The following is a 23,601-nucleotide window of genomic DNA, read 5'->3' as shown; positions in this document are numbered from 1 at the left end:
TCACAAGTTTAATGTCAAACACAGTCATGGACAATTTAGTATCTCCAATTCACCTCACTTGCATGTCTTTGGACTGTGGGAGAAAACTGGAGCTCCCAGAGGAAACCCACGCAGACACGGGGAGAACATGCAAATTCCACACAGAAAGGATCGAACCCAGGACCTTCTTGCTGTGAGGCAACAGTGCTACCCACTGAACCACCGTGCCGACGTAGAACTTAACCTCTGCAAAGTCTTGCTGCCTGCTCTCATCCAGAGGAATCCCATTTCCTTTTTAGTCTGGTTCCTTACTTAGGGCAGTGGTAGCTCACTGGTTAAGGTACTGGATTAGTACTCAAAAGTTTACCAGTTCAAGCCCCACACCCTTCAAGTTGCCACTGTTGGGCCCCTGAACAAGGCCCCAAACCCTCACTTGCACAAATTGTAATCAGTCATAATTGTAAGTCGCTTTGGATAAAAGCATCTGCTGAAAATTGCTGTGAACTTGCCTCTTCTGCCTAATTATAACAAACTAGCTTCTGTATTTGTGGGACTGTTCACTTCTCTTCTCTAGGAATAACCAAAACCAGGCAATGAGTCTGAGTTATAGACATACCATACAAGTGTAGATAATGCCTGAGGTGCCTATTTCTGATAATGACATTGCAAAATGCTTTAAGCTACGTCTGCCAATTTGACACCACAATGAAGAATAATGAATTTGTGCAGCGCCCCAAAAGTCAAGGAGAAACTGAGAGAAGGTGGTGCCTACAGCTGATGCTTAAATAGAGGTGTAAAGAAGTAAACAAGTGAGCCAATTTGCTGAGTCAGCACCACGGTGCCCTACAAACATCCAGCATCCTTTGCCAGCAGCATCACCTGCAGTGTCACTCTCCTTCCCCCCACACTATGTTGACTTGCCAGACGCTGCCAACTCTAGATTAAAACATCCATGGCTCAGGCCATTTTTAAACTAGGCTAAAAATGAAATCAGAAGTTTACATACATGTGTAAGGAAGATGTGGACCATATAGCCCAAAGTCTGTAGACACTCTTCAAAATGTTTGAGTTAAGGTGTTTGAGGCACACACATTACGCATTGTTACAACTACATTAAGTTATGATTTTGCCCTGGAAGAACTCCAGTCGACTACAATGAGCCCTCAAGGTCAGGAAGAAAATACTAAGAGTGACCATGCTGAGTGGAAAAATTGGTCCAGATGGTCAGGCATAATCCATGAACCACCTAAAAACTGGTTTACTGCGAGTTAGATGCTGCTGGAACACAGGTGACACCATCCACAGTCAAGGTATCTTTACACTCTTATAAGTTTATATGCTCTCAAGCAAGATAGGATTCCACCCTTTAAAATCAGCACCGTAAGGCTTTACTAGAGTATGTTGCTGACCACAAACAAGGCAGCCTTCAAGCCCACAGCGATGCAAAACTCCCAAACCATGAACAGTAACACCTCTGTTCCAACAGCTTTTTCATTCATAGCAGACCATCTAAAAACCTAGGTTAGGCTTTTTCACACAGGTGGCACTGCCAAGACATTTGCATGCAGCAAAAGTGCCATTAGCCCTTTCTGGCTCTAGGTGGTGGAAAAAAAGGAGAAATAATATTATACGCTTTTGCCTGCTTCAGCAGCTCAGGAGCAGAGGGCTTGCTGAGCTCAGACGTGCCAACACCATCTGGGTGTAAATAATAAAACAGAGCCAAAACAAACAACAAGCCAGTAAAACACGGCATTGACAGAGCCGTAACTGAGCCTACCTGCACAGCAGGACCACTCAGAGGGGAGAGATTCAATTTGTTTAAAGGAACCAGTTTGGTTTTGACAAGACAAATGGCAACATGTTAAGATGGATGTGCAGCGTTTGCTCGATTTTGTATTTACAAAGAATTTAGAGAGAACAAACCAGGCTTGACATGTCTTTGAGCCCAACAGTCTTTTTCAAAAAATTATTAATAAGAATAAATCTCATATGCACTGACGGTCAGTAACGCGTTACTCTAATCTGACCACATTTTTCAGTAACGAGTAATCTAACGCGTTACTATTTCCAATACAGTAATCAGATTAAAGTTACTTATCCAAGTTACTGTGCGTTACTATTTTTGTCATTTTCCTTAGTAAAAATATATATTTTTGCTTTCTTCTTGCGTCTCGGGGAGTGACGTCTGTCCTATGCGACAATCAAGTCACGGGCTGCGTCCGGAATCGCATACTTACAGAGTATGCACTAGACTGGAGGAAGTATGCACTACTCGGCCGGTCAAGTGATGACGTGAGGACGTGATGACGTAATGATGTAATATCACCATAGTTACAGACTCATTACAAATCCCACTCACCAAAATTTTGGATATTTATCGTCTTTTTGTTATTTATTTGTCTTTAAAAAAATTTATTTTATTTATCTTACTTACACTTGTGAACAGAGGACTCCGTTTTCCGCGTCTTTCTTGTTTCTTATTCCGCTTCAATCGCCTACGCACCTACGGACCACATTATGTAACTAATAAAGTAACTTGTAATCTACCTTAGTTACTTTTAAAATCAAGTAATCCATAAAGTAACTAAGTTACTTTTTAAAGGAGTAATCAGTAATCAGATTACTTTTTCAAGGTAACTATGCCATCACTGCTCATATGACATAATTTTTCATGGGAGGGCATGGTGGCACAGCTGGTAGAATGGGTGCCATACATACCTGGGATTAAACTTCACTTAATGACTGCAAAGAGTTTTGCATGTTATTCCTGTATTCTGTCTGCTTAGGTTTGCTCTGGGTGCTCTAGTTTCCCTTCATCTCCCAAAACATGCCATTCCAGGGGTAAGTGAGTGGTAAATGAATGGTGGAATGTATGGTGTTCTGAGATTTGGTGCCCTGTTCAGGGTGTTTCCACAGTGCAAACAGTGTATAACATTGTACCCACAACAATCCATAAACCACCTTGTCAAACAGACTGCTGTTCCATGTACATATAATAGTTTTTTTTTCAAGTTGCCTAGAAATGGCTCCAAGTGGCTTTCATGACTAGAAAAACTTTAACCTAGACTTCCATTGTGATGCTACCTCAGACTATGGGGTGCAGTCAGACTATCCCTATGTATATGGGCACAGAAAAATCAACCACAGTCACATATAACCACTGAGGAGTAATTCAACAAAGTTAAATGACATAATAAAATTCTCCAAACCACCAAATTAATAATCATAGTTGATTTGTTTTTAATCTTTCCTAATGAAAACCTATAATATGCTTCTTTAAAAAATTTTTTATAGACTTAAATTATCTTCTGACAGATTTACGAACTTTAACAACTTCGGATTGAACACAATACCCACAGACACAGTGTTTTGTGGTAAGCCCTCCCAGATGAGTGAGGGCTGTTATAGCCACACTCCCTATTAATCTTAATGGTTTAGGACAGAATGTCAAACATTGTCATTGTCAGCTGTCCAAATACTTTTGGTCATATGGTGTAGCTAGGGTCTAAAATTAAACTCTGCACATCAGACGTGTCATGACAATCCCGTGAAAAGTTAAATTTACAGTTCTATAATTGTGTACTATTCCTTTAAGTCAGTCCCAGTTTAATACATTTGGCGAGCTCGCCCTCACTTATCCGAGCAGAGTAATCTATCTCTGTCACTGCATGGCCCAGAACGATCCTTCCTCCCTAAAAAAGCAACACCACACCCTTAAGGCTCAACAGCTACAAAGCCTTCTTACCCCTCCATCCATTCCACTGAGCAAAACCAGGGGCGGTTGTAGAATTGTATAATATAAGGTTAGTCCAGGCTATGCTATTACTGTCAGGATGAGCTTGTGCAGGGACTGAATGACTGTCCTTGAAAAGAGGACGATGAAACACAATCATAAATTTTATACATTTCTGCAGACATTTTCATGAGACGTCACACAATGGGATGTTGATGTCTAAGTACATTAATAGACATTACTGTCTCGTTCTAATTTAAAAATAAGTCCATTACCTTTAATCCCTTTCACTCACTCACTCACTCACACACTCACACACACGTATATATAAAGATATATAAAGAGAATTTTATCAAAGTACATTAATGGACATTACTGTCTCGTTCTAATTTCAAAATAAGTCCATTACCTTTAATCACTTTCTCTCACTCTCTCACTCACTCACACACACGTATATATAAATATATATAAAGAGAATTTTATCAGCTGCATTATTTTTTACACCCAGTATGGGAAACACTTTATTTCTGATCATGGTGCCGTCACCTCCTACAGAAAAACCCAACTCACATCCAGTTGATAAACTGTAGCGGTATGGTACAAGACACCAAGTGATAAAGCAAAGCTGTCATGAAACATCTTAAGTGATGTAGTGAGAGATAAAGGTCTGGCCTCAAGACTTAAGGTTTGGAAGGGAGGTCGCTCATGTGCCTCATATCTTATCTTTTACTCCCCCAGAAGTGAAGATGGTTGTACTGAGTGCAAACAGAATCATTAGACCCTCCATTGACAACACCAAATGGCTATGGAGCTAAATGCTAGGTGTCAAGACAGTAGACATGGAAAGAGGTACACATTAAGCTAATTTCAGGTCCCTAAATAGCAACAGAGCTTCCTCTCAAAATAGCATCACACAGCAAACAAAGGGTTTCCGTTTACAACTGCAACAACCAACAAATTTAAATATTTAAAATTTAAACATGGTGAGTTTAATGGTTGTATGGTGATCAGATCCATGATTTGAATTGTTAATTTTTTAATTATTTTATTTATTTATTTACTTATTAGGATTTTAACGTCATGTTTTATTTACACACATTCATGACAGGACATGTAATTACAGGTTACACAAGATTCATCAGTTCAGGTACTTTTCAAGTCAAACTCAAAAATCAAACTCAAAGTCATCGACAATTTAGTATCTCCAGTACACCTCACTTGTATGTCTTTGTTCTGTGGGAGGAAACTGGAGCTCACGGAGGAAACCCACATAGACACGGGGAGAACATGCAAGCTCCACACGGAAAGGACCCGGACCGCTCCACCTGGGGATTAAACCCAGGACCTTTTTGAGGTGACAACTCACAATGGCCAAAAATATGTGGACACCTAACCATGAGCTTGTTCATCCTATTTTAAAACCCTGGGCATTATTATGGATGTTGCAGTGCGTCTTCTAGATAAAGAGTCCACACACATTTTTCTACATTGTAGCTTCACATTAAGATCTAGCACTGCTGTTAAAGTCTTGATTATTTTATGAATCTATTCTAGTTTTATTTATTCATGAAGGATTATAATTTATTCAGCGAGTGCAGCCTACCTGGTTTATCAAGTGAAAAGATATAAAACATGTTAATTATGTACTTGTCCACATCATTAAGGACATCAAATTAACCAACACTGTATATAAGATTTAGAGCCGTCTTTGAATCGCTGAGATCGCTTCATACAACAATAAAAAAGCATCTACACACCGAGTGTGAGTGTGTGTCCCTTCTAAAAACATTACTGAAGCCTCCATCTGTCTCCCCCATGGACCAAGAGAAGAGAGGAAAGTTTTGGCTCATGGGGAGCTAGATTAGCGCTCATGACACACTTCTTGGCAGCTCTAGAGGCTCTACAGGCGAATCAGAACCTCGTTGACATTTTGGCAACATCAGTGGTTTAGAACGGGCATTTGAGCTGCAGTGACACTCGAGATGTGAAGATGATTAATCAGTTAGCGCAGTAGCATCCACTTGATTTGCTGTTTCTAAATGTGAAGGTCACCTCAGTGCATCAATGTAAGGCCTGCACATCTATTAAAATGTATAGGTACCCACCCGAGGCCTTGGCATTGCTAAGAGGTGCACATTTGGTGTTGAGATCTGTGCTAAATATGGAATAGCTGAGAGCATTAGCATTTGATGTTATGAATGGTAACTTTCTAATGAAATATAATATTTAAATATATGGTTTTGTGACTAGGTCAGGTACTCGGTATTAGTTTTAGATGAAAAGTGCCCAGAAGTGGAGTACAACATTAAAAGTCATTTTTAGATCAGGTTCAGATGGCATTTTAATATACCAAGAATTAGCAGAAATATTACATGTAATATTGATTATAATAAAAGGTTTCTGAGGTCCTTCACTCATAAATTAAATCTGATGTTTCTGTGAGAGACAAAACAAACCACTGGCATCAACCAGAAGCCACCAGTTCAACACAAAACTAAAATGAAAGTGATGCTCCTCAATTACTCCACATTTCATTTAGTCCACAGAGAGGACCCACTGATTAGTCTACAGAATCGGCTCAGACTCACACTGATCTGTAAAGCAGAAATGTATCCTCTGCTACTAGTACAAAACAAAACATCGCACTGATTAATTTATTACTGAGAACATAGTCACTTCATCTAACAAAAAATATAAACATAAAATAAAGTGCTTCTGTACATGACACTAAAATATGGCCAAAAGTATGTGGACGCCTGTTTATGAGCTTGTTGGGCAGCCTGCCTTTTTGCAGCTATAACAGCCTCCACAATTCTGCACAGGCTTTCCGCAAAATTTTGGGATTTTGTGCCCAATCACTTATGTTGCAGAAGAACATCTGGCTTGCAAACAACATTTCAGTTCATCCCGAATATGTTTAATGGGGGTAAGACCAAACTTGCCAAACTATAAACAGACCCATGCAGACCCTTAACCCCCTCCCAACATATATATATATATATATGCATACGAGTGTGGCTGAAACATCTAAGCTTAGTAATTAGAAGGGGGGGGCCACATACTTTAAGACACATAATGAATGTATAGAAGCACATTGGTGAGGAAAGAATGATCTATTACTAAAATATTAACAAAATAATTTATAGCTCTAAAATATACAATTCACTTAATTTCAAAGTCTGACCTCCACACAGATATGATACAGATCTATGTAAAAACAACCAGTTAAGAAATTGCTTTTAGGAACGGTGTGTGTGTGCGTGCGTGTGTGTGTAGGGGGGTGTCTTAAATTCACCTGACAATTCCTGTTTTATCAGGGTATAAATATGAAGTGCCTGGAATTTATTACACACCAGTGGAACAAGACACTACCTGGTTTTATGGACAGGTGACACAAAAACTGAGCTTTCTGGAATTAAACACTGAACCTGGGTGGAGAACTTGCTAAATGAGGAGTGGTGGCTCAGATATTTATTTTTTGGAAGGCTGTAGGTTCAAATCCTGAGTCTGCCAAACGAATACCATTGGGTCTCTGAGCAAAGCTCTTAAACCTGTTCAGCTCAACTGTAAGACGCTCGCAAATCACCTAAATGTAAATGTTAGGGACTCCATGAAGTAGACGATAATCCAAAAAGTTCATCTGAATTCACAAAAAATGGTTCAGTGATCACAAGTTCAAGCTTTTACCATGATCATGCCAGTTCTATGAGTGCACTAAAAAGGACAGAGGAGCTCAGAGGATCTAAAGAGATTCTGTACAGTGCTCTCAGATTCCTGGCTGTAAATGTTTTAGTCTTGTCAAGAATTATGAGACAAGACGTGTGCTGGTATGTAAACAAAGGGTGGGTACATAGACTACCAAATGCAGAGGCAGCACATTACGACATTATTTAGATTTTTTTCCTTGAACACATTTATAACAGTTAAGATTAATTTTTCAAAATATTTGCAGTGAGATTAAGCTAATTAACAACACTCCCACCCCTCCTCCATCCCAGTCAACCTTTTTACCCATATTTACCAACAATAACAATTATTCTGGATCTGTGATCTGGAACTGCATCCCCAAATAATGAGGGCGAGGAAAGAAACTGCCACTGAAAACATGACAACAACTTAAATCTGTACAAGGTTCGATTATTGAAGCTACGTAGGGAATCTCAGGTCTGTACATCTATACAGGAAATGCAGCTTAGCTTAGTAGACATTATTTCAATAAATACCTGAAGGCAAATTAAACACTGGTACCTTGAGCCTGTAGAGGGGTGTGTTTTTTGTTGCCTGGAGTGTGTTGGCTAAAATGCCAAAAGAAATGCTGAGAGATTTTTTTACTTAAAATAAATAAACACAAAACAACTGAGAACAAAGCACAACAGCAAGCATCTTCAGTCCCATTAGCACTACTCAGGAGAGGAGTGTGAGCAGTCAGTCCTGATACGGCGAAACATTTACGTTGTGTCTCGTCACGAGATCGTCTCCATGTTCTGTGTCGCTCACAAATCAAACTGAGGTGAGAGAATAAATAAAACAACGTCTGCTCGGTCAGTAGCTGGCCACACAGTGTCCTTAGACTACGTTTCCCATCACGCCATGCTCTCGCGCTCCTCTGATGGACCTTTTGAGACCTTCTTGACCTTTTTAATGCCGTCCCCCATTGCTGTGGATGTAGTTACTCTGTGAAGAGAGCAGACAAAGTAGATTTCAACTCAGTGATGTGTTCTTCCTCGCATATCTATTAAATATTTTAAGATTTTAATGTCACCTAAATAGGGATGGTAATGATTAGCGAATTAGCAGTGTCGAGAGTAACTGTAGTCTCTAAAATTTATTTATTATGATTTTAACGTCATGTTTCACACATTTGGACTGGTAATTATTGGTTACACAAGATTAATCAGAACAAGTTTTTCATGTCAAACAATAAACCCTCACTTTATTTGGACAGGCAAGACTGACTAATATCAGAGGACCTAAATACTTTGGTGTTTCCTTGGTGAGACCATTAAAGTGTTAAGGGCCTTGCTCAAGGACCCAACAGTCGCTGCAAAGCAGAGCCTGGATTTAAACCGACAAATTTAGAATTTATTGCCCAAAGCTCTACCCACTAGACTACCACTGTCCCACTTCTGTGGCTCAGATTGCAGCTACATAAATACTGGTGATGAGGTGAATGTGTCACAACATCCAGTGCATCAAACCTATTTTCTTCCCCTGTAGGTGGGTGGGTTTGGCATTTTCAACTGGAGGTTTTAATTATGTGGGTAAATAGGTGACACTGAGCTGTTCTTGTGATGGCCTGACATTCCTATCTAGATTACATTTCTGTTCCTGGCTAGGCTCCGGACCCACAGTGAATCTGACCTGAATACAGCAATAACTGAATGTAAATAACAAATTCATACAGAAAATAGAAAATCCATTTTATTTCAGTAGGTTACATGATTTTAGCCATGTAAATATGTCATGAACACACACACGCACGCACACACACACCAGACCCTTCTGTTTCCGATAATTACTTGGTACCATGAGTAGCACAGCTGATGCGTGATGGCACATTATGCACGCTTTATTAAAATAAATGAACCTGTCTTAACGATATGCAAATTTATGCCGTATTTAATGATACACGTCCATAAACATCACCTCTAATGTGCAGTCATTTAACGCTCAGCATTAGACCTGAGCGCTGATCCTGGTTCATTTTAAAAGCCAAACTAATGATGATCTGAATTAACTTCACAAATAAAGTGGACGTAGTTTGCATGGTAATTGTGTAGTGAAACATTAAATGAGGTGGTTGTTTAGAGAAGTGTGCAGGTGATAAATCTGCAGACAAGGAAACACTGACTGCACAGTTAAGTCTAATCCAGGGATGAAGCACAAGGCCCACGAGGACTGGTCAGCACCACTAGCATTTATCAGAACAGAGGGGGGTCATTAGCTGGGAAACAGGCAATATTGATAAAAGAAGGTGCACAATTTGTAAAACACTTAGCGCTTAGCTAAAGTAATTAAACACATCAAGGCTCTCTTCTGCACCAGCACCCAAGTGGTGGAGCGAACTTCCCCTCACGTGATCTTCACTGTCAACACTAAATAAATGTCTGCACTCAACTCATGGTTGGGGTTTTTCTAGAGAGGGAGAAAAAAAACACAACAAATCATCTTAGCTGAAGTTTAAGGGTTTAAGTGTGTGAACATCTTACACGTCGTCCATCTCCATGTCCTCATCATCCTCCACAGACAGCAGCAGGTAGGGGTTGGAGGAGGCCGGTCGGAACTTGTGTCCGGTTAGGATGAAAAAGGTCAGAGTTGCCAGCTCGTCTAGTAGCTGTGGAGAGCAAAACAAAAGTCTGTTTAACAACAACACTGGTGTAACCCAACAGTCCTTATGTCTGTGTATAAGAGTGGTGAAAACAAAGCAGCGACATTAATTATTTTTATCATGATTAAATCATTTCAGCCCTTAACGAGTTCATTCAGAGATCTGGCACCATGCTGGGTAGACACACATTAGTCAACACAGCTAATGTTCTTTTTTCTCTCCAATAGGGTGTTTCATTACTGGTGTGATCTGGGGTTCTAATCACAGCAGTGCTATCGGCTGGTCAGACGTCTGCACAGACATGATTGTTTATGTCATGGGTGAGCAGCCTAGCCATTGGGAGGTCCATTTGCTGAAAAACTGTGCCAAATCAGCTCCATGAGGAAACCCACACAGTCACGGGGAGAACATGCAAACTACACACAGAAAGGACCCGAACCATTGCACCTGAGGATCAACCCTCTCGCTGTGAGGCGACAGTACTACCCACTGATAAGCCACCCTCCAGGAGAGAAAAGCTTGATTGAACAGTCATCTTGCCAACAACAGAGAATCAAAAACAATCTTACACAAATATTTTAATAAATAATTAGTGTGTGCATTTTATACAGATCTACAGTGTCTCTGCCTGATTATAAAGTCGTTAATAGGTTTATTTGACTATTTTTACTAGTGTAGTGTAGTGTGGTGTTTTGATTGGACGACATGACTCTTGGTTTATGAAACAGAGTCGCTGACATGTCAAGATCAATGCACTTTCCACCCTTCAGCACTGCGGACAGTTCCAGCACTACCAGAGCGGACAGTGCCAGAGACGAGCTGATCATCAGTAGGGTTTCAGAGTCTTTAATCTCTAAAGCTTGGTCCTATCAGAGGAACTAATCCTTATGATGCATCAGACATCTGTGACTGGAAGCCCAAGAAAGCAGAACTGGTCCTGCTGTCTGGAAGTGCTGCATTTCCTCTGGTCCTGCCAATTAAAGCAGTGCTAGACAGTGTGTACAATCAGTCATGCAATAAAGCTGAGCACAATCTCAGCCGTTGGGAATGTTTCTTTTCATAGAAAATAGGCTGCAGTGCAATAAAGCTTTTTGGTCATAAAAGACCAATATACATATACAGGTCCTTCTCAAAAAATTAGCATATTGTGATAAAGTTCATTATTTTCCATAATGTAATGATAAAAATTAAACTTTCATATATTTTAGATTCATTGCACACCAACTGAAATATTTCAGGTCTTTTATTGTTTTAATACTGATGATTTTGGCATACAGCTCATGAAAACCCAAAATTCCTATCTCAAAAAATTAGCATATTTCATCCGACCAATAAAAGAAAAGTGTTTTTAATACAAAAAAAGTCAACCTTCAAATAATTATGTTCAGTTATGCACTCAATACTTGGTCGGGAATCCTTTTGCAGAAATGACTGCTTCAATGCGGCGTGGCATGGAGGCAATCAGCCTGTGGCACTGCTGAGGTGTTATGGAGGCCCAGGATGCTTCGATAGTGGCCTTAAGCTCATCCAGAGTGTTGGGTCTTGTGTCTCTCAACTTTCTCTTCACAATATCCCACAGATTCTCTATGGGGTTCAGGTCAGGAGAGTTGGCAGGCCAATTGAGCACAGTAATACCATGGTCAGTAAACCATTCACCAGTGGTTTTGGCACTGTGAGCAGGTGCCAGGTCATGCTGAAAAATGAAATCTTCATCTCCATAAAGCTTTTCAGCAGATGGAAGCATGAAGTGCTCCAAAATCTCCTGATAGCTAGCTGCATTGACCCTGCCCTTGATAAAACACAGTGGACCAACACCAGCAGCTGACATGGCACCCCAGACCATCACTGACTGTGGGTACTTGACACTGGACTTCAGGCATTTTGGCATTTCCTTCTCCCCAGTCTTCCTCCAGACTCTGGCACCTTGATTTCCGAATGACATGCAAAATTTGCTTTCATCCGAAAACAGTACTTTGGACCACTGAGCAACAGTCCAGTGCTGCTGTTTCTGGTTCAAAAGTGGCATGACCTGGGGAATGCGGCACCTGTAGCCCATTTCCTGCACACGCCTGTGCACGGTGGCTCTGGATGTTTCTACTCCAGACTCAGTCCACTGCTTCCGCAGGTCCCCCAAGGTCTGGAATCGGCCCTTCTCCACAATCTTCCTCAGGGTCCGGTCACCTCTTCTCGTTGTGCAGCGTTTTCTGCCACACTTTTTCCTTCCCACAGACTTCCCACTGAGGTGCCTTGATACAGCACTCTGGGAACAGCCTATTCGTTCAGAAATTTCTTTCTGTGTCTTACCCTCTTGCTTGAGGGTGTCAATGATGGCCTTCTGGACAGCAGTCAGGTCGGCAGTCTTACCCATGATTGCAGTTTTGAGTAATGAACCAGGCTGGGAGTTTTTAAAAGCCTCAGGAATCTTTTGCAGGTGTTTAGAGTTAATTCGTTGATTCAGATGATTAGGTTAATAGCTCGTTTAGAGAACCTTTTCATGATATGCTAATTTTTTGAGATAGGAATTTTGGGTTTTCATGAGCTGTATGCCAAAATCATCAGTATTAAAACAATAAAAGACCTGAAATATTTCAGTTGGTGTGCAATGAATCTAAAATATATGAAAGTTTAATTTTTATCATTACATTATGGAAAATAATGAACTTTATCACAATATGCTAATTTTTTGAGAAGGACCTGTATAATATCTGGAAGCGCACATGCACACACAGTAAAACGAAAATGCAAAATATCTGGGATGGATCTTTTCATAACAGATTAAAGACACGCAGCTTCTGAGTAATGGTTGGGTTGAAGAAATAAAAGTAAAGGAATAACGACGATAAATATAAACACAATTACAAAGTCAAATTAAGTGGGTGATTGGTTGTGCTCTGTTTAACTGGCAAAGGGGTGTGTAGAAGAAATATTTTCTAAAAAAGGAGTGCACAGAAAGCACCAAAGACATCTTAAGTCCATGGCTAATGGAGGAAGCACAGAAATGACGGCTGAATGGCAGGCAATTAACATGCTTTCATTTACTTTATTCTGTGAACTCAGTCAGAGCATTTGTAGATATTGCTCCATGAATATCATGAATATAAATATGGTTCATTTTTTTTGCTCCTGGTAAATGAAACCTTCATATCTAGAACTACAGTTCCCTCTAGAAAAATTTCCCTGTTCCGTCAATGGCAGGAACTCAGCATGGTACATACTGTACTAAGGCATGAGTACAACCTGAGTACTACAGACTACTGAGTAGTGTTACTGATAATTGATCATAAGCATTTATGATTGAATATCAGGACTTTTTAAGTATCCAGTACATACAGTACAATTCTCATAACAAAGCAGTACCTTTTCATACAGAGCAAATACATATAATAAGCAGATGAGTGCATAGCTTATATATAGTTAAAATGAGAAAGAATAAGTAAACACATGCAGATTAGAAGATAAACAGGACTACCAGGGATGCCCTTGGGTACACTGTGTGACAAGCTGGGTTTATAAGTAAGTGCAAAACTTTCTGCGGTAAGTAAATATAACATGCAAATGGCTGTACTGATGATCACATCACTTAATATTTAAAAATAACAGCTGCACGGAGCTCTTGGCGTCGGACTGCTGTGCCGCCCGAGAGTCCCTGGATTTGTGAAAGTGAAGCACATTAAAGAGGAGCAGAGAAACACTGTCACGACCTCACACGCAAATCCACTGAAGTACTGGTGAAAAAGAAGATGAATATACACCCTCCTTGGACACCATTGGGGTCCCCAGCACCAGATTGGCTACGCTAAATTAGGAGAAAAAGGGGGGAAATGCTGTCCACAGACAAGCCAGCTGAACGTGTAGCTAGAGGTTGTCATGCAAGTGTAATGTAAACAATAAAGTACGTCATGCATGCAAATGTATAGGAAATGTGGAACGCAAGCACACAGCACTTTTTAACAGCCACTGACTTCAATATACAAAAGAGGTGCACCATTATTATTACCCCCAACCACCCTCACCCTCAGATCCAAGGTCTAAGTAATGCAGTACTTGCTTGTTTTCCTTGCCAAACATTCAATCTGTTCTAATAGTTACGTGACAAATTGCAATTTCTAGCAGGGTGAAAGAGGAAGGAGAAATGTCCTTCGCTCACCTGGTACAGCCATTTCCACTGGAAGGGCACGATGACCTTGATGAGGATGGCGATGATCCGGGTGAAGTAAATATAGCACACGATCTGTGATAAAGAATATAGAATTTACAAAAGTGATTGACAGATGGTTTTCTCACACAAATGGCACATGCTGCTTTCTACTGTATTATGGGACTATCATGGCTTCATATAAAGATGTATATCACACACAGAGAGCCATTGATTAGCCAGCAGAGGTCGTAATTGCAGCACTGATGAGGAATCCCTGACGATTAATCATTGTTCGTATAGGCGCCCAGTCGGCCGAGTTGCAATTCTCACTCACCAGTTCGAGATGTGAGCACTAGTGGGCAAGCTTATTTTACTGCTGCGCCACCCGAGCACCTCATACTTTTATCGTACGGCGTAACCAGACAGCCTATTAAAGGAAATAAAAATGCTGTTTCATTTACAAAAGCTTAACAAGACCAAACAAGAAATTGGGATTTAGACCTCAGACAAAATGTATTAACTTTTACATCAGTCTGCATCATCAGACCGGCTTCAGCTAGACTCTGATCAAACGAGACAAAAATCTAGAACGTGAAACTAATAAAGAACCTGAAACATCAGTGTTACTGGATCCCAGAAGAAATGATCATTCATATTCAGACATGGTGAGTTATGAATAGATGAATATAAATCACTTTTGTCATTGTTCAGGTCAAGCAGAACCGACATCTAATATTGAGCTGGAGATGAGAGAGAAAGAGCCACAAAGCATGTAATATCTGGCAAATTTCCATTATACTGAGTGAGAAAGTGAGGAATGAACATAAAAAGAGGAACAAAGTGAGACAGCACCTGTAATAGAGAAGATTTAATTGAAGCAGAAGTCAAAAGTTTACATACAGTTGTAAGACATGTGACAGATTGATTGAAGGACACCTTGTCTTTTCCACTTTGTTTTGCACTTTTTCTCACTGCATTCCCCCAGTTTGGATACTGCACTTTGGTAACCCTCAGCCACTTGCCGAGTCAGGCCTCAAGTAAACAAAATCACCCCTCTTACAAAGAGTCCTAACATATATGAGGGACCATGCTATGTCTTTTGCATTCTGCTGGAGCTGGAATCTTCCTCCAGACATTAGGAGGAAACAATGGAACCGCTGAAACTTGAACTCAGGTCACAATGGAGGTTCTTTCATAATTTTCTAAAATATGCTAGGTGTAGAATGTACATACCCCAACAATTCTAAATTTGGTGAAGGTCAGTGAGATTACCTAAACTGTGTGTGCTTTGTTCATTTTTTAAATCCTACCTGAGCAGATTGCCTGTCCCTACTGCTAAAAATGCATCAAGGTTTTATAAAGCTACCACCACCGTATTTTACACTTTAGATGGTGTTGCTCTTTTGAGCTGTCCCATTTATTAAGGGAAAAATTACTTTTTGTACTCAATACATAACATGAGAGAGAGGACGAAAGAGGAAAAGATAGAGAAAGATAATAAATGAATAACATCAGTACTCACCATGACATAGTAGTGCCGGAACAGCTTCAGCTGAGCCAGATTAATGGCAGCTGTAAAGATAAGAAAGAAAACAAACAAACAAACAAAAAAAATCAAGATACAGACAACAGAAACTGAGCATCTCCTATCCTGCATTTCATTCTACAAAAGACTCTACATAGCCAAAAGTATCCAGACAGCCATTTGATTATTGTTTTGGTTATTTAAGCCACACTCATAGCTAATACCTATCAGTAAATGTAAAGGATTTGACATGCTACTCAGTACAGTTATATGAAGTTTGGGACACAGGCAAACTAGCGGCTGCTCTGCTTTAATTTAGCCCAGTTTTACTAAAGAAAAAGTGTTTTAGTAACATGCTTTGTGCCTACCTTTCCCATCTGTTGCTGATGCCTCCTGTAAATGCCTGATAGACCTACCAGTAAAAACACAGAACAGTCAAACACAGGCCACACAGAAACATGAACAGTCTGACATAGTGTTCGCATTCTATTGGACTTCAATATTTAAATATAATCAGCACGTGCTGGGATTTCCAATAGTGTCCTGCGAAGGTGACCGAAACGTAGAGTTCATACCAGACGACAGGGAAGAGGATCGCCCCGCAACACAGCAGGTCCACCAGAAACAGGATCTCCATCCACAATCCGTACTCACTGGAACCTTCCTCTGTTGACTCGATGATGATGTACGCCACATTGGCCAGCACCTGGAACCAAATTTCGATTTCCTTATATCAGAACCTGTTGCATGTATTTGTACCATGGGCACAGAAAATACTGCAATGTCCTGGCCAGAGTCAGAGTAAGTCTGGTTTCACCAGGCATACAGTGGACAAGTCATCAATCCATTCCAGGGCTTTGGCCACCTCCCTTCTCCTCAAAATCTCATGGAAAGCCTTTTAAAAAGAGTGGAGGCTCCACAATAATGTCCATAGTTTTGGAATCGGATGTCCAACAAGCTTATAGTCATCTTTTTTTTTTTACCTACAGTGGTGGAGACTCTTAGATAGCCATATTGTTATAGGTTACTATTAATACTTAATGAGTTTTTATTAATCTTTCAGGTTATTTTCATGCATTTAGTACAGCAGCAGGAAGCTCTTGTGTTTATGATTAGTAAAACATTATTTTAAATAAAATGCCTGTGAGCAGAGCAGGCGTACCTGTAATGGAATGACGATCATGAAGATTTTTTTGTCTTTATCTGAGAGGATGTGCTTGACAAAGGCCCAGCCAGTTCCAATCAAAGCTACAGTGATGAACAGCAGCGCCCCCTTCAGCCTGATAAAAACATTTAAATAAAATAAATCACAGATCTGCTCAAACGTTCAAACACAAATTACTGACTGTATAATTATAGAGAGGGAACCAGGTCAGAAACTAACAGGTGGGTGATGTAGTAGACCACAGCCCAGCCTTCAATCGGAAACCCCTGGTTAGAGATGTAATAGTAGTCAATCTGTGAAACAGATTAAATGAAAAAGATCACATAAACACACAAGATCTTCTTGGGAATTTGGAATATTGGATCATTAGCTGATTACCTTTAACTATAATAAGTATCAAGGCTTTTATTTAGTTAGCGAATGCTGTATTTCTTTTCCACATAACTATTAGAATACAAACCCTATTTCCAGAAAAGTTGGGACAAATCTGTGATTTGTTAATTCTCTTAAATCTTTATCTAATTGATAAAAGTAGATAAAATAGAATAAAATGTTACTTTTTAACAGTGTGGGAACTAAGTATACCAAGTGCTGCAGTTTCTTGCTTGATCTGAGACTTCAGCTGCTCAACAGTCAGTGGTCACTGTTTTCTTGATTCTCCTTTTTATGCTGCTCTATAAATTCTCAGTAAAACAGATCTGGACAGCACACATGCCAGTCAAGCAAACGCATTTTGTGTCGAGTACAGAATAAAGCCGGTCATTGTCTTGTTAAAATAAACATGGACTTCCCAGTAAGAGACACATGCTCCCATCGAGTCAACGTCTTTTCCTAAGAAGTCTGTGATTTTTATTGTGTTTTACAAAACGTCTTAAATTTTCTGGATATGGGGTTTGTACAAATGTAGCAATGATAAAAAGTTTATGCTATTCCAACTCACAGCGTGGAAAATAAGTGAGAGACACTTGGTGAATGGAAGCGCTGCCATAAGCCAGTGGATTTTGTACACATCAGCCCTATAAAGAAAAGAAAACATTAGACATCTGCACACATGAAATAAGCTTGCTGCATGAACAGTGCATTACAGCACTGCAGCACTGCATCACTTCAGATTTAAACCTGTAGTACAACAGTACAAGCCTTGTCGGTCAGAACTGTACATGAATGCTCTCTGCTTGTTGTTTCAGGGTAACACACTTCAGTTCCTGAACTGAATGTTTTCAGGTTGTACCTGCGAGTGCGGAGAACATGGACCCAGACCACTCCGATGAGGAAGAAAAAAACAGACATGGAGATGTAGAGTTTGGGAAGTGGAATCTCTCCAGCAGACAGGAAGCTTTCTGGATTTTTCTCCTGGACGTTAATCTGAAACCAAACACATTCACCTATTTATATAATACACACAAATAATGACATGAATTACTGCAAATTTTTTTCTCGATGAGCATTAATTAATATAATAATTAATTACAAACAGCTGCCTTTCATTGTTTAACACAGAACATCTTCAGCAATTCAATCTACGTTCCACAGTAGCACACTGATAAGAACACTATTTTGTGGGGTAGTGTTTACTTTGGGATGCACAGTGTTCCTGTGTGTCTTCTCCACTTGCAGCTTGTAAACAATCTTTTATGGTAAAATGAAATTAAATGCACGTTGACTTAGGCTTTTTAGGGTTGATGGGTTATATTTTACGGGTTACAGAAATACCCTAGGACACTGATATCCATCGTGGAGCCTCATCCACCCCCCTCAGACACAGCCAATTATGTCAGTATAGATGCCTGGATGGCTGATAGCATTGCTGAGCTTTAAACACAAATAAATATTTATATATATCCTGGGACTTACATCAATACTGAAACGGTGGACGCTCTGTAAATAGACGTCATTTGGCTCTGCACTGGTGGAGTAACAGTTGTGGAAGTAGAAGTTGTAGAGGCCCTGCTGCTTCTCTGTTGTTACATTAAAATAAAACTGAAAAGAAAAAGAAGTCAGTCAATAAAGTCCAGAGTAAAAAAAAAGTGGCTAGAGCAGTGGCTAGCTTTCCAGTGAGTCAGTTATTTCTGTACACTTTGTGTGTGTGTGTGTTTTAGTCTTATACAACCAATAAAGGCCATTTAGCAAACATGTTAAAGTTATACAGCTACCAGTTTCTATTCTATCTATAAATAGCTGTTCTTGCTATATGCAGTGCAGAATGATTGGTGCATTTGAAGTGTATTAAAGAAGAATGTAAACAATTAGTCTGTATTCTACAATAAATAATTGTAAACGCCAACCATAATGAACATAATTTTCCACTTAAGACGACAAGAGATTTGAAAATGTTTGGAGTCCAAACTGTACTAGAAAGCTGCAAATTACACTGGTAAAATTATTATTTCATTTTAACATAAACACGTGAATATGACTCCTCTCTGCTGTTTTAAACACCTGTTTTAAAATATTGGTGTTTACAATACACGTAGATGCACATTGACAATCTGCCTATTGTTTAATACTAAGAGGCACATTGTACCAGCTGGTGAGGTGGGTACTGCACAGCCTCACCCCCGGTCACTGTCTGTGAGATGTTTCACACGTTCTTCTCGTGTCTGCACAGCTTTCCTTTATTCTCTCTACAACACACAGACGGTGGACTAGCTGCTCCTAATAGGTGTGAGTGAGTAAGTGCGTGTGTGCCTAGCAACAGATTGGCGCCCTGTCAGGGTGTACTACTGCTATGCGCTCAGGGTTTCTGGGTAGGCTCTAAACCCACAGTGAACCTTTTCAAGACAAAGTAGTTACTAAAGATAAACAAGAGATATTATTTTTAGTCAAGGTATTCATTAAGATCTAGCTCGAGCTGATCGCTGAACGGCCTGTTAGTGCATCAACACTTACTGACCTACCTGAAAGGAGTATGTGTTGTCTTTGTTCTGCAGGGGGTACATGATATCTGCCTTGTTCTGCATGAAACAAAGTCAATACATTCCAGGTCAAACACCAGTCAACATAAGTGAGAATCAATGACAGCTAGAAGAGTGAAAAGATCAATCAACACTGATGATATTCACCTCAGTCACGAGCAGTCTGGATTTTTCCTCAGCTAGAAATAACACAGAACACACATCAGCAACAGAATTAAAAACACAATGTATATAGTAAGACTTGTAGCTAAGAAAAAGACCTGCACTTGTAATTTTGGAAACATAAACACTGAAAAAGTATTAAATTCTAATTTCCACAAATACATGGAAATGTTCTTTTTGTTTACATATGAGGCAGCCTCGTATTTATCAGGCAACTCTACTTAGCCTGTTTCATCTGCACTTCGATGCTGGGGTGCGTTCACACACAACCACTATCCAATCAGTTCCCAAGTAAATTAAAAGCAAATGCAAACTCCAACAAGGGCTATACCTTCAGGCTGAACTTTTTCAGTCTCAGGTACCACAGGAACAATGTGAGGAAACATTCCATCCTCTGCAGAAGTCTTCATCCTTACTCTGTACCATGCACAACAAAGACAGAACTACAATTACTGTCAATACGTAACATGTCAGAGAGCTGGCAGGAATAATATCGCAAACCTTTTTATAACTGCTTGGCACTAATTCAGAAAGTATTCAGGAGTCTACATTTAATCCACCATTATGAAGTGAAATATGTTTTCAAAATGTAAAAAATTGATTATAAATAAAAAAATCTATTTTCATATTCTAAGAATCAAAATGTTGTAATATACCTAAAAAGTAGCACAGCCTTTTTCCTTATTGATGCATAGAATCCAGAACCAAACTGAGTAACTCTTTTGCCTACTTACAACTCTGTCTACCTCCGGGCCTCCAACAAAGATTATTTTAAACTAGTGGAAAACCCTGGTGGTGTTGGGTTTGATGGGGCTCGTTTTCATTAAGATTTTAACTTACATGTTATTTTTGAAGTCCAGTAAAAGCAGCACCACAGCAAAGTCACTGCTGGGAACCTTCTTCAGAACACAGTAGTCTAATCCATCGTCCTGCACAGATTGGTCACATATATTTTAACATCTGCCCTCTTTTCTTTATCAGACTATAGCAACTACCGGTCGTTCTGCACATACAGCATCAAACATCCTACCAGCATTCCACTGTCATCTTGCTATTTAAACAAGTGCCCATTTTTTTATTTCTCTTCTGTCACAACTTAAATAATCAGGAACAAAGTGGATTTGGGGGCACTCAGGAACACTGGGCACAGAGCAGAAATACAACCTGTCACAGGGCATTACAAACGCTTACTTGATGGTGGATGAGTGTCTGGAATTCACCAACTGAAGAACTACTGTGGCTCAGACTGTTGTGTTAATAATTCTGGCACTGACTGTATACAGTACAAGTTCTGTTCATATAGACTATTTTAGAATAAAACTATACAAAAACCCTAAAATAACTTTTTAAAGCACACATTTTAAAGTCACATTTCAGCAACAACAACAGAAAACTAAAGGTCAGAGTTTAGAAAAAAAACTTTCTTACAAGGTAAGTGGAGAAACCATTACTGCTGGTCCGATCCAAGCTGAAACCAATCTGTAATTATAAAAGCTCAAATTCAGTAAGAGTTTTGAAATACAATATTTTCACAAGGAACAAATGAAGAATGATGCTTGGGTGGCACAGTGGTCTAACAAGGGAGCCCACCACCACTGGGACCTTGTGCTTTTAAGTTCAAATGCTATTCTGTGCTACTGACTGACTGACTGCTATTAATTGGATTTGTATCTGTATGGAGGATGGACAATGGTAAAAGCAGGGCTTCTCGTTGCTGCTGCAATCACGACCTCTTTCGGTCAAGGTGCCTGCCTGAATGGCAGTGTGTGGGTCTTTGCAAACCATGCTCAGAGGAGCAAGATGAGAGGGAGGCTCCAATTGGACACACTAGATTGGATGAAATAGACAGAATTGAAAAAAGAAGATTTAGACGTCTTGTAGTACTGAAGGCGAATGGAGTTATGTGAACACATATCAGTGCACCCTTAATGCTGGTCTCAAACTCAGCTAAAGTGGGAGCACCAATGGGAGCAGCCAAAAGGAACCAGATTGTTTTAAAAGAACAAAAATGAATAAACAGCTACCAGCAGCTTAAACAAGTGAGAGATGTGTATTGGTGGGTGGGTGGATGTGTGTGGGGGGTTACAACAACTAAATCTGTATTAGGCTCGATTTACTAACTGGATTTGAAACAAATGACTGAAGGTGGTCTTCTACAGACATCATGTGGGTGGTCATAAACATTTAAAAGCTAGTTATTAAGCATGAATCACTTCATTACTTACTGTGGAACTGTCTATGCTCTCGATTGGAGCGCCACTCACACTGAGACTGTTTATGTTCACACTCATGTAACCGTTTTTATAAAAACCAAAGGTGTTGAGATGGACCCTCTGACGAATGTCATCCTAGGAAAAGACAAAAAATGACCAACAGAAATACAATTAAAGCTCAATACTTAATACTAATCCAATACTGACTGACCAAGCAACAATAACATTTCTGCTGCCAAGTTACACAATGTGTTCTTGTGCACAACATGCACAGTAATAATAATAATTAACCAATAATATATTCATCAGTGGGAATTTTCTAGTAATTAAGCACTTGATTGGCCCAGTAGATGCAGATACTTCAGTATACTGAACACTACTGAATCAGTGCATTTCTGGTTTTAATAATCGTACAGCTGCAACATTTAGCAAACAAATAATGTAAGGTTACCAACTGACCAATACAGTATTATGATACATACGATGTGTCCAGAATATCTAGACATTGTCTTTTCTACTAAATCCCAAACTGACTTTTAAAGCAATGTTAGCACAAGAACTGTTTGTTCATCATCCCGACATTCCCAGTATGAACTCCCAGTAGAAAAAGTAAATCCATTATTGCGCATTAGTAAAGAACTGGAAATTGCACAGAAAAGTACCAGACTGGAACAACAATAATAGTCTGGGTTGGTTTTAATACATTTAATTCATGCCTAGTTCAAAAAAGGGAATTATTAATGCTACAGCATGCAGTGACCTTCTAAAGCACTGTGTACCCTAACTTGTGGCAACAGTTTGGGGAAGGCTCTTTAGATTTTACTACACTAGGGAGGGTTCAGAAAGAAATTAATGCTGAGTTTGGTGTATTAGCGTTTCAGACCTACACAAATCCCATCCAACGCATTTGGGATAAAGCTTAGTGATGTTCTTATATCTAAATGGAGGTGAATCCAAGCAGTCATGTTCCAACATCTACTGTGAAGACAGCTGTAATGCGCTTCACCTCCATATTCATGAGTATAGAATACAATGTGTAAGAAGTGTAAGTGATATTCGGGAGTACAAATAGATTCGTTTATGTATTTTTATGTGATATAACAGGTGGAGTAAGAGTGAGACCTTATCAGCGCACCTGTATTAGTGATACACAACAGCAATGCTAATCTCACACAATCGCTCCATAAATAACTCAGCAAATCAGCAATTACTCACCTTCAACACCAGATGATGCAGCCGAGCGCCTATTTCAATAAATAATAAAGTAAAAATTACATTAATAGAGAAAAACATAGAACCTTTGTTAATCGCCATTTTTAAAAAGATAAACCATCTGCCCACTGAGCAATATCACATCCGGGTCATCAAGACCGCATACTGATACAAGTTCTTCTCCTACCCGTTTTCAGTCAAAACCCCGCCCACTATGAAAACTGTTTTTTT

The 23,601-nt window shown here is 39.6% G+C and overlaps 1 protein-coding gene across 2 annotated transcripts; it reads right to left on the bottom strand.

Moving 5' to 3' along the window:
* Window positions 1-8,025: 8,025 nt before the first annotated feature.
* On the bottom strand, window positions 8,026-23,472 carry gpr107 (G protein-coupled receptor 107). Of its 2 annotated transcripts, none has more exons than XM_062988658.1 (18): window positions 23,374-23,472; window positions 22,171-22,293; window positions 21,374-21,424; window positions 20,786-20,874; window positions 20,277-20,362; window positions 19,931-19,962; window positions 19,766-19,822; window positions 18,723-18,848; window positions 18,100-18,233; window positions 17,809-17,884; window positions 17,088-17,161; window positions 16,866-16,983; window positions 16,279-16,409; window positions 16,072-16,115; window positions 15,701-15,750; window positions 14,188-14,271; window positions 9,922-10,046; window positions 8,026-8,386 (listed from the first exon to the last, which is right to left on the bottom strand). In XM_062988658.1, exons 1-18 carry the CDS (start codon window positions 23,470-23,472, stop codon window positions 8,296-8,298), a joined length of 1,590 nt encoding a protein of 529 aa, XP_062844728.1. In that variant the 3' UTR covers window positions 8,026-8,295. The 2 variants fall into 2 exon arrangements, with proteins under 2 accessions (XP_062844728.1, XP_062844729.1); XM_062988659.1 differs by lacking the exon at window positions 8,026-8,386 and adding an exon at window positions 9,121-9,847.
* Window positions 23,473-23,601: the final 129 nt, after the last annotated feature.

This window comes from Trichomycterus rosablanca, chromosome 26, assembly GCF_030014385.1.
Source record: "Trichomycterus rosablanca isolate fTriRos1 chromosome 26, fTriRos1.hap1, whole genome shotgun sequence".
In the NCBI taxonomy this organism is placed as follows: Eukaryota; Metazoa; Chordata; class Actinopteri; order Siluriformes; family Trichomycteridae; genus Trichomycterus; species Trichomycterus rosablanca.
The sequence above is the reverse complement of the archived record's forward strand: the minus strand, read 5'-3'. Positions and strand labels throughout refer to the sequence as shown.

What these genes read in the sequence shown, in the direction of transcription:
- gpr107 (XM_062988658.1), bottom strand. Translation starts at nt 23,472, where the DNA reads ATGGCGATTAACAAAGGTTCTATGTTTTTCTCTATTAATGTAATTTTT. An exon ending in CTGGACTTCAAAAATAACAT is followed by an intron (nt 20,363 to 20,785) that starts GTAAGTTAAAAT and finishes TGCATGGTACAG; the next exon opens with AGTAAGGATGAAGACTTCTG. An exon ending in TGAAAAAGTTCAGCCTGAAG is followed by an intron (nt 19,963 to 20,276) that starts GTATAGCCCTTG and finishes TGTTATTTCTAG; the next exon opens with CTGAGGAAAAATCCAGACTG.